General features: G+C 39.3%; 3 protein-coding genes across 3 annotated transcripts; all 3 read left to right on the top strand.

Moving 5' to 3' along the window:
* The first annotated feature begins 4706 nt into the window (after positions 1 to 4706).
* LOC108982792 lies at positions 4707 to 5735 on the top strand. Its single transcript, XM_018954256.2, has 2 exons — positions 4707 to 5223; positions 5413 to 5735. The coding sequence occupies exons 1-2, from the start codon at positions 4707 to 4709 to the stop codon at positions 5733 to 5735; spliced, it is 840 nt and encodes a 279-aa protein (XP_018809801.2).
* Positions 5736 to 11802: 6067 nt separating this feature from the next.
* Positions 11803 to 12408, top strand: LOC118347971. The gene has a single exon (XM_035688673.1). The coding sequence runs from the start codon at positions 11803 to 11805 to the stop codon at positions 12406 to 12408; it is 606 nt and encodes a 201-aa protein (XP_035544566.1).
* A 254-nt stretch (positions 12409 to 12662) lies between these two features.
* LOC118347970 (ankyrin repeat-containing protein ITN1-like) lies at positions 12663 to 13337 on the top strand. The gene has a single exon (XM_035688672.1). The coding sequence runs from the start codon at positions 12663 to 12665 to the stop codon at positions 13335 to 13337; it is 675 nt and encodes a 224-aa protein (XP_035544565.1).
* The last annotated feature ends 196 nt before the right edge of the window (positions 13338 to 13533 follow it).

The following is a 13533-nucleotide window of genomic DNA, read 5'->3' as shown; positions in this document are numbered from 1 at the left end:
ATATAACCTTTATATAGGAGGCCAATACAATACATGTACATCTTGTAAGCAAGTTTTACATTCTTGGGAACAAGTTCAACAAATTGTAATATATATTTCTATATATACAATTTGTAAAATATAAATATATATAAATATAAAGATATATTTATATATATAAATATTAAATATTTAAATGGGGGCGGGGCCCAGCCCTGCTGGGGTTAGCCCGACCCCGCTAGTATCTTTTATACGATGAGGGGTAACCCACCTGCCCATGAGGAGGTGGGGTGGATGAGGGCGGGGAAGCGAGGGGGGGAGCCCTCGCTACCCACTCCTAAGGCAGGACCCATAAAAGAGTCAAGGATCACGTCCATTCCTAGCTTGCAGCCAAACTCAAAGCCTTATCTATCAATGGCAACCTGGGAAAGGTCAAGGTCCCCCAAATATTTTCCAAAGACCCACGAAAATGGCTGTGAACTCTCCAGAATATTGTCTCGCAGCGACCTAAGGCCCGCAGCACACCCATGCGCCCACGTGGTATCGCGAATGCCCACGGCCAACTTCAACTAACTGTCCAGGCGAGAGGTGACGTCTTGCACTTGGGACAAGTCGCTCCGAAGATCTACGACAAGTTGCTCCAGGCCCCTCACCTGCTAGAGCAAGCTAGACCCTCAGCTTTTGCTCCAGTCATTCCCTCTCATCCCTCACACCGTGAGCATACCGTAGAGTAGTTCAAGTCATCGCACGAAGGGCCTGGTTTTCCTGCTCAATGGCCTCTTGGTCATCCATGATAAAGGCTACCAAATGAGAGGAATTCTGACGACAAAAAAAGGAAAAAGACAGGAAAAGAAATTGCAAAACCTCGTGGAAGAAGCTAGACAAGCACTTGATGATCTGGTTGATGGCTTCCGCTCGACACCCCCTAGTTTCCAACCTGGCCAAATAGGGGATGATCTCCACTGAACTCTCTTCATCAAGCATTTGTGTGGTCGCCTTGGTTTGATAGGCTCCATCAGTAACCTCGCCAGTCGCAAGGATCAGCAGCTAACCCTCCACGCTTTCTACGTGAGTTGGGACTGTCTCTTCAGCAACAGTTCCCGCCTGGACAAGCGGATTTTCACACAAATCCACTGAACCCTCGCTAACTACAACATCCAGAAGGAGCACACCTTCCACTTGGTGCTCCAACTCCACGACGCGGTTACTAGAAGCAGTGACAACCACCCTTTTAAGAATGGAGTCCAAGCCTCCGAGCGACTCAAGCTCGTCTCCACCTACCACAAGAGTTGGATCATCACGTTCCACAACAGTCGGCAAAGACTCTACGGAAGGCGTTGCAGCAACCTTAGAGCTAGGGTCCCCTAAGCAACATAGTTTTAAATTTCATACCGGCCGGTACGGCCGAAATTTTTCGTACCGGCCGATATTTCGACTAATGTTTTTTTTTTTTCATTTTTTCAAACTACAAACTTATTTTTTAACCCACAATTCATACTAGACTATCTATAATTTATATATGTATTTATATATAATTTATTTATATATAGATTATTATTTTGGAATATAATTTTTATATGTAATTTATTTATATATCGAGTATTCCGAAACGCTATCCCGAAACGGTACCGGTACCAAAATATTTCGTTTCAGTGCCTTGATCGGTACAGCATCCGGTACAGTATTCAAAACATTGCTAAGTAAGCCTCAACCCCGTCTTCAAATGATACCCGCAGCAAATCGAGCAGAAGAAGTGGAGGAGACTACCGTATCTACACCCAGGGGACGCTGCCCCGCATCAGCTTGCCTGGGGACCCTTACCACCAAAGTTTCCTGAAGTAGGGCGACAAGGTCACCAGCTTCCGGGGGCATGCCACAAACAACAGTTGGTATAGGCGACACAACAAGCATTTCAGCCGAGGGGTCTCTCGCTGATGGTTCTAAGGGTTCTAAAGGAGCAGATTCCACCAGCACCTCCACATCAACAGTACGACGGGATGGGATGTTTCCACTTACGCTGCCAAGACAATGGGACGAATGGCCTCAGGTGTAGCCAATGCTCGCTCTTCAGGAATCGAGACTCCCGAAAGGGGCCTGCTATCGACCCTAACCCCTTCCAAGCGAGGTTTCTTCCCCTTGCCCACTGGAAAAGATTCTAGTGACTCTTTCGAGCAAGGGTAGCTCAAGGCTGGGCAAAAGTCACCATGTCGTCAAGAAGGACATGGCCGAGGGAAGGCAAAAAGACTCTTCTGCTCTCCTCTAAAAGAAGTGCTTCCGAGAAGACGCAGTTGAAGTTTTTCTTCACCCACTCTCTTACTATGGTGATGCACCTCAACTCGGCATGGGTAGCCGTTGAACGCACCGCCTTATCCTCAAGAACCACCTCAAACTTCGGAGCCAAATACAAGTCAACAGGGCGACCTCGGCCTCGACATCAAGACAAGTTTAAGATTAAAAACAATTCCCACAGTACGAGTCCGGTGAGAATTGACGAGATAATTGTAAGGGATTTTTTCTCTTTTAGTGGGCCTAATAGGAGCAACCAAGAGAATAAGAAAATGAGGCCCAACCCAGAACAAATGGGCCCCTCAGCTTGGCCCATAGGTAGACTCTCCTGAACGCAACCCCATGTGGGAGCATACTGCAGGGGGATGGGACTCACCATCTTGTAGATCCCTCGAACAACGTCCATCCCTTAAGTACCTGTCCACGTGAATAAGCGGGAAGTAAGAGGAACATTCGATCCGCTAACAAAATGACATCAACGGATCATCGAGAACACATTAAAGTATGGCAAATGGAGGAATCACACCGCATTAATTGCACCACCATATTAATGACGTCTTCGTATAGGCATGCTACATTAAATGACTCTAACAAAAGGAACAATAAAAAGGACATGAACTTCACGAGGACAGGCACAATCTGATCCCCTCATCCCCAAACTCTTGGTATAAATAGCAATTTTCAGGTACGAGAATGCCCTCGAATCTCGAGAGTCTCTCATTATTTACAAACTTCTAAAATACTTTATTAACTTTGGCATCGGAATTCTCAACCCCAAGTCCGCTCTCTCCCTGTTTCTTTATTCTTCATTGTTGCAAGTCCAGTTTTGAAGATCTGGGTTACTGGAACCTGGCACAAAAACGTACGAAACACGACATTAACACAATCTACTAATAAATTTTATATACAATGTACATATCTCAAATAATTTCCTAAAATATAAATTTTAAAATACTAAAAAAACCGAAGTTAGAAATCGAGTTGTGACAAAAAATAATAATAAGGAAATTAAGAGGAGATACATGAAATTAAGACTAAGTTTGTTTTCAATACTCCTCCTAACTCATCTCATCTCATCTAATTATTATAAATTTTTCAAATTTTTTAACAAATTAAAATAAACAATTTAATTTTTTCAAATTTTAAAATAAAAATGATATTAAAAAAATAAATTTTAATAATATTTTATTTAACTTTTAATTTTAATTTTACCTCATCTCATTTTATCTGTAAAAAAAAAAGGCTTAAAGTGCTTTGAGCCACATAAGAGTATCACTTTCTCTACTAAAGTATGAGATGCAAACTTTGTCAGTAAGCAAGTGCTAGATACCCGTATAAAGTATTTTTTTTATAAGAAATAGGCATCATTTCATTCCATAAGGAAGTTACATCTGTGGCTCAAGTTACAAGTCAAACTAACTTATGTTGTAAGCTTCCTCGTACACAAATATATTTACGATGAGCATTGTCTGAACTTCAAGAAATCTCAAAAGAGAGTATCAATCTCTGTATAAAATAGAGGTAAAACCAACCGGCATCCACACTCTATCTTCCAATAGAAGAGAAGTAAACACCACACCCATCATCCAAATATAATTAATTAAAAAAGCGCGCACTTAATTAATTAATTATGGAAAATTAATTATACGGTCGAGGCAAATCATAATTAATTAAAAAAGAAATTTAGGCCTAATTGTATTTCAAGATTATCTCAAATATTTTTTAAATATTTCAATATTATTTATTATTTTATTTTTATTTTTATTTATTACTATTAAATATTTAATTATTATTTTTTTACTATTATTTATAGAATATTTAAAAATATCTCACTACCCAAACTTAACTTTATACAAGAACGAGAGTGAGATTTGAACGTGGGTCTTCCCTATTAAATACCAAATCTTATACCATTATCTAAAAAATTTACTTATAAAGTATTATATAAAATTATATCAATTTATAAATTTATTTTTTTGTAAAATAGATCTAAAGTATTATATAAAATTATATCAATTTGTAAATTTATTTTTATAAAATTTTTTTGTGTTTATAGCGCTTCTCATATCTATATATATAGACATATAAATGTATAAAAAATGATATGAAGTTTTAGGATGTATAAGCTGGGTCGCACACCCTTTTTTAAAAAATAAATAAATCTAAAATTTACATTAAAAAAATAACTTTTTAACATAGATTCCACGTAAAAATAAATTTTATATATAAATATATATATATATATATATATATGCGGCTCATCCACCAATAAACTGCTAGGTACAAGGCAGAATTAGAACTATCCAATGTCATATATATGGTCCCAGAATAAAGTCAGCAAAACCCTCCCTATAAAAAGGAGCAGTACTTGAGTTAACCTACATCTAATATTGCTCTCTCTCTCCCCATCTCTCAAATTTCAAGTAGTGATCATCTGTTCCATGGCAGAAATGAGTATTAGAAATCATAAGCTGAATGCGGAGTTGTATGAGGCATTGCTGAGTGGAGATGCAGATAAGGTGAAAGAGTTGTGTGCAAGAGCTCCGGAGCAAGGATTGCACATATTGACAATACACGACGACACCGTGCTCCACGTAGCCACTTACTCCAAACAAGCCCAACTGGTACTCGATCTTCTTGACGATTTGCCTCCCCAACATCTTGACAAAATGACCCGACAAAACCACCAAGGAAACACTATTCTCCACGAAGCGGTCATATCCAAATCACAAATTGACGTGGTAAAGAAGGTATTAGATAAGGCTCCCGGACTGCTATGCATGCGTAACCACCTTGGAGAGACCGCGCTCTTTCGGGCGGTGCGCCATGGCAAGGATAAGGTATTCAAGTTTCTTGCAGGAAAAATTTCTGGCTACAATTTAGCTAATCAACAGCTCTTCCTCCGGAGAAGTGATAAAAGCACCATTCTACATGTTGCCATCGTTAACGAGCACTTCGGTAATTGGTTCTTGATGATCCCGTTCACAACATTATAAACAATAATATTATATGTATATGTATGTGCACACATGCATGCAGTATATATTTCTCCTTACGTAACCCGGCCCAAAGATTAATTTATGACTTCTTTGACGTTGCTTTTTCTTGTGGGGCTCTTTTTCACCCTCATATGAAATTGGATTACAGATTTGGCCCTGCTCGTTGCCAAAATGTTCCCACGCTTGGTTGGTGAACGTGACGCAGATGGAATGACTGATCTTCAGCTTCTATCATGCAACGCTACAGCTTTTGAACCGAAGGACAAAGGGAAATTTTTCCAGCAAATCATCAATTTTGGTTCGTTTATCGCCCAATATTTGATCTGGTCATGTTATTGCTGTACAATATGTGTCCCTGATATGTGTATTCTTGTTTCGGGCCATCACGCCATATTGCATGCAGTTACTGTAAGAAATGGAAATACAAAGAAAGTTTGCAAGTATGAAAATACAGAGATGAAGAGAAGGTAACTCTCTGTATTTGAATTCAGTACCGTAGCAAGTGTACAAGCATATATTTATATACAGTTGCTAAAGAATATTCTAACTGCCTATTTCATATGAAAAGACAATACTACCCTTAATATACAGCTCAGCAAGGAATAGGACAAAATAAATAACAGAAATGTGAATGGTTTCTAAAAACAGAAATGGCAGGGCTTCATGCATCAGTAACCACGATTTCCTTTCCTCCCTTTGCATGTGGTTCTGTATTATCCTCCAATACCCCCCCGCAAGATGGAGCGTAAAGATTTACGACTCCCATCTTGGATAAGTGAGTGTTGAGAACTGTGGAAGACAAGGCTTTTGTCATGATGTCGGCAAGTTGGTGAATACCGGGAACATAATGAGTGCAGATGCTACCCTCTTTGATTTGATCACGAATTAAGTGGCAATCGAGCTCGATATGTTTGGTTCTTTCGTGGAAGACAGGATTCGCAGCGATGTGGAGAGCAGCTTGGTTATCACAGTGAAGAAAAGCTGCTTGGGGATGAGGAACTTGAAGGGTGGATAGGATGAATCGTAACCATGTTAACTCAGAGCAAGCAGCAGCCATTGAGCGATACTCTGCCTCTGCTGATGATCGGGAAACAACCGATTGTTTCTTGGACTTCCAAGAGATCATGGAAGAACCAAGAAAAATGCAATAGCCACTTACAGATCTTCTAGTGTCTGGACATGAAGCCCAGTCGGAATCACAGTAGGCTTCAAGTTGAAATGAAGAAGAACAAGGGAGAAGGAGGCCTTGACCAGGAGTACCTTTGAGATATTTGAGAACTTTGTGAGCTGCCAGGAGGTGTGTATCAGTAGGATTAGCCATGTATTGGCTTAAAGTTTGAACACTGAAACATATGTCAGGCCGAGAGATAGTGAGGTACAATAAGCGACCAACCAATCTTCTGTAAACACTAGGATCTGATAATGGAGTGCCTGTGGACTTAGTGAGTTTGAGGTTTTGTTCCATAGGAACTTTAGTGGGTTTGCTGCCTAAGGTACCCGAATCTGCCAAGATGTCCAAGGTATACTTCTTCTGACAGAAAAATATTCCTTTAGAGGATCGGGCAATCTCAATGCCAAGAAAGTACCTCAATGGACCAAGATCCTTTATTTGAAACTTGCTGTGCATGAGAGCTTTTAAGTCATTTACAGTAGTGAGGTCATTACTTGCTACAAGTATGTCATCAACATACACAAGTAAAGCAACAAAGATGCCATTTGTGTCTCGGGTGAAAAGGCTATAATCAGCCTTTGATTGAGAGAAACCAGATTCAATTAAGGCATTTGAGAGTTTAGAATACCACTGCCTTGATGCTTGTTTGAGGCCATACAAGCTTTTGAGTAACTTGCAAACTTGATTTGGAGAACCTTTGGTGTAACCGAGAGGCTTGTGCATATAAATGTCTTCATGTAAATCCCCATGTAAGAAGGCATTATTTACATCAAATTGATGTAAGTGCCAACCTTTAATTGATGCAACAGCTAGGAGACATCTTACTGTAACGAGTTTTGCAACAGGAGAAAAGGTCTCTTGGTAGTCAACCCCTTCAAGTTGAGTATATCCTTTAGCTACTAATCTGGCCTTTAGCCTTTCAACACTCCCATCAGAGTTGTACTTAATTTTGTACACGTACTTGCATGCAATAGGTACTTTTCCAGGTGGTAAATCAGTGAGTTCCCAAGTGCGGTTTGCTTCCAAAGCAGCCAGCTCTTTGTCCATGGCTTGACACCAACCCGGGTCTTTAATGGCTTGTTTGTAAGTCTGTGGTTCAATGTGAGTAGAAATAATGGTGGAAAAAGCTTGATATGGTGGTGAAAAAGAATTATAAGAAAGTGTATAATGCAAAGGAAAACTTGTACCTGATGAAGACATGAGCTTCTTGTTCAACTTTGGAATGGGAGTAGTAAGAGTAGTCTGTTGACAATGGAAATCCTGCAAAAAACTGGGTGCACTTCGAGTTCGAGTGGACCTTCGAAGTGGGATATGGGAGGTTGAAGGAATAAGTGGAGAAGGAGAAGAGTTTGGAAAAGATGAGTGGAGATTCTCTAGAGGACTTGGAGCAGATGGTGGTTGAGTGATTGGAGAAGAATTTTGGGAATGTGAGTGGAGGTCCTCTAGAAGATTTGGAACAGGTGGTAGTTGAGTGATTGGAGAAGAGTTTTGGGAATGTGAGTGGAGGTTCTCGGGAGAATTTGGAGCAGGTGATGATGGAGTGTTGGGAGAAGGGGAATGATGCTGTTGGTGAGGAGAAGAAAGAATGGGATGTGGCATGGTGAGAAGGGGGGATTGTAAGAACAGAGAAGAAGATTCTGTGTTGGGATTGTGGGAATAAAAAGGAAAGGTGGTTTCATGAAATTGGACATCTCGGGATAGGAAGATTTGTTCAGTTTGTAAATCCAGTAATTTATAGGCTTTTACTCCAAAGGGATAGCCTAAGAAGATGCACTTTCTACCTCGTGGATCAAATTTCTTCCTACCATGGGATAAAGTAGATGCATAAGCAAGACATCCAAAAACTTTTAAATGTTGGTAATGGGGTGGGGTATGGAAAAGGGTTTCATAAGGGGTTTTATTTTGGAGAAGAGGGGTGGGGGTTCTGTTAATAAGATAAACTGCTGTTAGAATACAGTCAGTCCAAAATTTGAGAGGAACATTTGATTGAAATCTCAAGGCCCGAGCCACATTCAAGATGTGCTGATGTTTTCTTTCTACTGTCCCGTTTTGTTGAGGTGTTTCAACACAACTCCTTTGGTGTATGATGCCTTTGGTTTGATAGAAATCTCTCATTTGGAATTCAGAACCATTATCACTCCTAAGTATCTTAACTTTTGTTTGAAATTGTGTTTCAATGAGATTACAGAAAGTGACAATACAAGTTCGGGTTTCAGATTTATTTTGAAGCATATAAACCCAAGTTGTTTTAGAGAAATCATCAACAATTGTGAGAAAGAAACGAGAACCATCAACAGCAATGGTGGAGTTGGGACCCCAAATATCACAATGCACAATATCAAAAGCATGCAAGGATGAATGTTCAGAGTGGGGAAATGGTAGACGATGCTGTTTGGCTAATGGACAAATAGAACATGGCATTTGATTATTAAATCTCAGATTGTTTGTTACAATAGGATCATTGATTAAAACTAATCTGGAAGATGAAATGTGACCAAGTCGATAGTGCCATAAATCATGAAAAGAAGCTGAATGAGTAGCAGAAGCAGAAGGGAATTGATCTTTGTGTGTGAAAATAGGCCAAGCATCAGTGAGAGCAGATGGTGACACCCGCGAATTAAGTAGATGATAAAGTCCTCCTCTAACTTCACCCATCCCAATCGTTGTCCAAGAAGCTAGGTCCTGTAGGAAACAAGAATTGGACAGAAATATGAAGCAGCAGGATTGATGTTGAGCAAGCTGTTTGGCAGACAGTAAATTAAAATGGAAAGAGGGTACACACAAGACATGATGAAGCACTAAGTTCTCAGAGAGTCTTACAACACCAGTATGAGTAACAGGAACTGTTTCTCCATTAGGTAACTTGACTTGGTAACAAACAGTTGCTGTTATGGATGTAAAAAGAGAGGAGCAACAGATCATATGATCTGTTGCACCTGTGTCAATGATCCAAGGTGAGGTGTGTGAATTGTGAATTTGTGTGTGTGAGGAAGCACAAGTGACCATACCAGAAATTCGAGAGGTGCTGACATGATTAGAAGATGAAGAGGGAGAAGGTTGTGCAATAGAAAGAGAAGCCATGGATGAGCTGGTATCCTTTGGATGCAAAAGAGCAAGAAGTTGCTGATATTGGTTCTTGGTAAGAGCCATTGATTCAGTTGGTTCATCCTCATGATCATCCTCTGAAAGAGTACGAGAGTTATTGGCAGCTGCTGCAAAATTTCTGGTTTTCCCGTGGAGCTTGTGTCCAGGAGGATAGCCTTTTAATTTGTAACATTTGTCAACATTATGGCCAGTCATGTGACAATGTGTACACAATGGAGGTTCAGCATTACCAATCTTAAAACAGTTATCAAGAGAGTGGCCTGGAATCTTGCAATGGGAGCAATATGGTCGATTGTTTTTCTGGTAAGTAGAGTTGGTGATCTTGACTTGATTTTTGGTGGGAATGTAGGTAGGTCTAGCCATCATGGCCATAAGATCAGAGGGTCCAGAGGTGGAAATCATCTGATGGTGGCGTTCTTGTTGTTGAACCATAGAAAACACACGGTTAAGGGGTGGTAAAGGATCAAGAAGCATGATCTGGTCTCTTGTGTTTGAATAAGATTCAGACAATCCCATGAGGAATTGAATGACACAATCACAATCGTAACGATCATGAAGAACTTTCAATTTGCCACAATCACAATTGGGCAGCGGGTCATATATAGCAAGCTCATCCCACAATCCTTTGAGATGACCAAAATAAATGGTGACAGGATCCTGGTTTTGAGATAAACCAGCTAAATCTCTTTTAAGTTGAAAAATACGAGGACCATTTTGTTGAGTAAAACGATCCTTAAGTTCCATCCATAAAATTCTGGAATCATCAACTAAAGTAAGACTTGATTTCACAGAAGCACTTACAGAATTTTGTAACCAAGAAACAACTAAATCATTGCATCTCTCCCAAGCTTCAAGAAGGGGATCTGAGGAATCAGTGGGTTTAAGAATCGTGCCATTGATGAATCCGAGCTTGTTCTTCGCACGAAGAGCTCGGCTAGCAGCACGTGACCAGCTAACATAATTGTCAGCAGTTAAAAGGTCAGAAACTAATGCAGCAGCAGGGTTATCACCATTCTCAATTCGGAATGGGTTGAAAGGGTCTGAAAAGTTGAGGTATCGTTCAAAGGAAGGCTTGTCGTTGGTGGATTTAAGAACATCATTCTCAGTATTTGTTGTCATTGGATTTAGGGAGCTCTGGTACCATGTAAGAAATGGAAATACAAAGAAAGTTTGCAAGTATGAAAATACAGAGATGAAGAGAAGGTAACTCTCTGTATTTGAATTCAGTACCGTAGCAAGTGTACAAGCATATATTTATATACAGTTGCTAAAGAATATTCTAACTGCCTATTTCATATGAAAAGACAATACTACCCTTAATATACAGCTCAGCAAGGAATAGGACAAAATAAATAACAGAAATGTGAATGGTTTCTAAAAACAGAAATGGCAGGGCTTCATGCATCAGTAACCACGATTTCCTTTCCTCCCTTTGCATGTGGTTCTGTATTATCCTCCAATAGTTACTAACCATTAATACCATTCAAAATGCTTTTTCGATGACAGTTTGAAATCTATTATAACAAGTTTCATGAAGTCATTCGATGTTATTAAGTACGAGCAAATTGCATGCCATGAGTGCTTACGGATATATAGAGTATAAAAACTCCAAAAGTCATAATTCTTTTGAATTTTCTTTCGTAAGTAGAAAATAGTACTTGTATCATTATTTTCATATAACAAGTTCTTCTACAATTTGTTGATGCCACATACATTAGAAGATAATGAATTAAAGAAATATGATTAAAACGGCTTCTGAATATAGTTTCTCTCATAATTTTGTTTTTGTACATTTTTTTGGTCTTCTGTTTTAAAATTGTACGTTTATAAACATTTTAGGATTTCTTTTTTGTATTTATTATTTTTATAAAAATGGAATTTTCCGAATGAGTGTTGACATGCCTAGCTGCTAGCTGCTAGCTGCTTTTTCATTCTTAGATTTTTAAGTTATTTTTTGTCAATTTATATATGTTTTAATTATTTTTTAAGTCATATGACACACATTGTCATGTGCAAAAAATGGACACATGACATGCCACATCAGCATTTTCGCTAGTTCGTTATTAGAAATATGATGTCGGGACCTAATTAATTAACAAGTTTTTGAAACCAAGTTAGTAAAAAGATAAATGTATAAAACTCAAGTACTATTTTTACACTTCAAATTAAGTTATTCAAAGTATAAACAATCGTGATGGTAAAGCTATTAATTGTATAATGCCAGCTTGCTTATAAGATCTCTACATATTTTTTCTTTTATACATGCAACATATATGTACTAACTTCCGAACTTCATCAACAGTCAACTCATATTGTACTCCGGCCAAACATGAGCCACAGCCTAAATATGAGTCAGCATTGGAGCTTGCTAAGTTCTTAATACAAAGTGATCTCTCATGGGAAGCAACTTATCTTGGAATAGACCAGGGAAAGCCTAGGCTCCACAAATATTTTGGGGAGAGTCCTAGCGTAGAGAAGGGAATTGGACAATCTCCCATGTTAATGACTTCACTTGGTCAAGGGGATCAACCAGAAACAGATACTCCTTTGTTTTTGGCAACTAAGTCAGGCTGCATACACATTGCTAAAGAAATACTGACATGTTACCCTCAGGCAATTGAGCATGTTGATGACAAAGGACGTAACATATTTCATATAGCTATCAGGTACCGCCGATTAAAGATTTTCGAGCTTCTAGAGAAAAAAGAAGTGCCCAAGAAGAGGCTAGTACGAAAAATTGACAACGACGGAAATTCCATACTTCATTTAGTTGGAGTGAAAAGCAAAATGTATATAGCTGAGAAATTGCGTGGCCCTGCATTTGAACTGCAAGAGGAAATTTTATGGTTTGAGGTGGCGAACTTCTAATCCTCTGTCTTGCTAATCTGGAAACACAAACATGCATTGGCATACTTTCTACACATGCTTTTAGGACAATAATCTTCTAAGTGTTGATTATAATAACTTGTAAAAGTACACTACTTATTAACATAAGTTTTTAGGGTAATGTCATTAATTAGCTAGTTGAGTTCTCACTCATTATATATGTTTCTTTTGGTATTGATCATATGCAGCGTGTGCAGTCAGTCATACCACCCCATTTCATTGAGCACCGTAATAATATGAAGCTGACAGCTTGGGGCTCATTTCATAAAGCAAACAATGAACTCCGAACAGCAGCAACAGAATGGCTGAAGCGAACCTCAGAAGGATGCACCGTTGTCGCAGTTCTCATTGCTACTGTTGCCTTTGCTGCGGCATACACGGTACCTGGAGGTCCTAACAGTCAGACTGGTACTCCACTCCTCGTCAATAAACCTTTCTTTGTGGTTTTTACGGTAACCGATGTCCTGTCCCTTTCATTTGCTTTGACATCGGTAGTAATATTTCTCTCAATCCTCTCATCACCCTTTCGACTAATGGACTTCAAGGAATCTCTTCCAAACAAGCTAATGCTAGGCTTCACATTTCTGTTCTTGTCCGTGTCCATGATGATGTTTGCGTTTGCAGCAACTGTCCTCCTCATGATACAAAATAGGGAAAGTTGGACTAAAGTCATCCTATATGCACTTTCTTTCCTGCCAGTCGGAATCTTCGCACTTTCATATTTCCCTCTCTATGTATCACTATCAGACACCTCCAAGTACTTGCTGAAAAAGTTGAGACAGTCAATTCCTCGGAACCTTATTGTTGTGGTGTTATCTATTCCAAAATATTTGTTTTGCTGTTGTAAACATGGAATCGCCAATTCCCTTGAACTCCCTAAACATCGACCCACTTCCAACCGGCACCGGTAGGCGTACAAGATTGCCTGCCGTTTTGAATGCATATAACTTGACCAGCTGCTTTGAGGCTTGAGCTAGCTATGGAATGTCCCTCAAACTACTTCATGAGTTGGATATATATGTGTGATGTGTGGGTATTTAATTTGTTTGGCTTTATTTATCTTGGTCATGTGATGCCCTAGCTGTTGTGGTTGTAACTTGTAGTACA

Source organism: Juglans regia, chromosome 3, assembly GCF_001411555.2.
Source record: "Juglans regia cultivar Chandler chromosome 3, Walnut 2.0, whole genome shotgun sequence".
In the NCBI taxonomy this organism is placed as follows: domain Eukaryota; kingdom Viridiplantae; phylum Streptophyta; class Magnoliopsida; order Fagales; family Juglandaceae; genus Juglans; species Juglans regia.
This window is presented reverse-complemented; position numbering and strand designations above follow the sequence as displayed.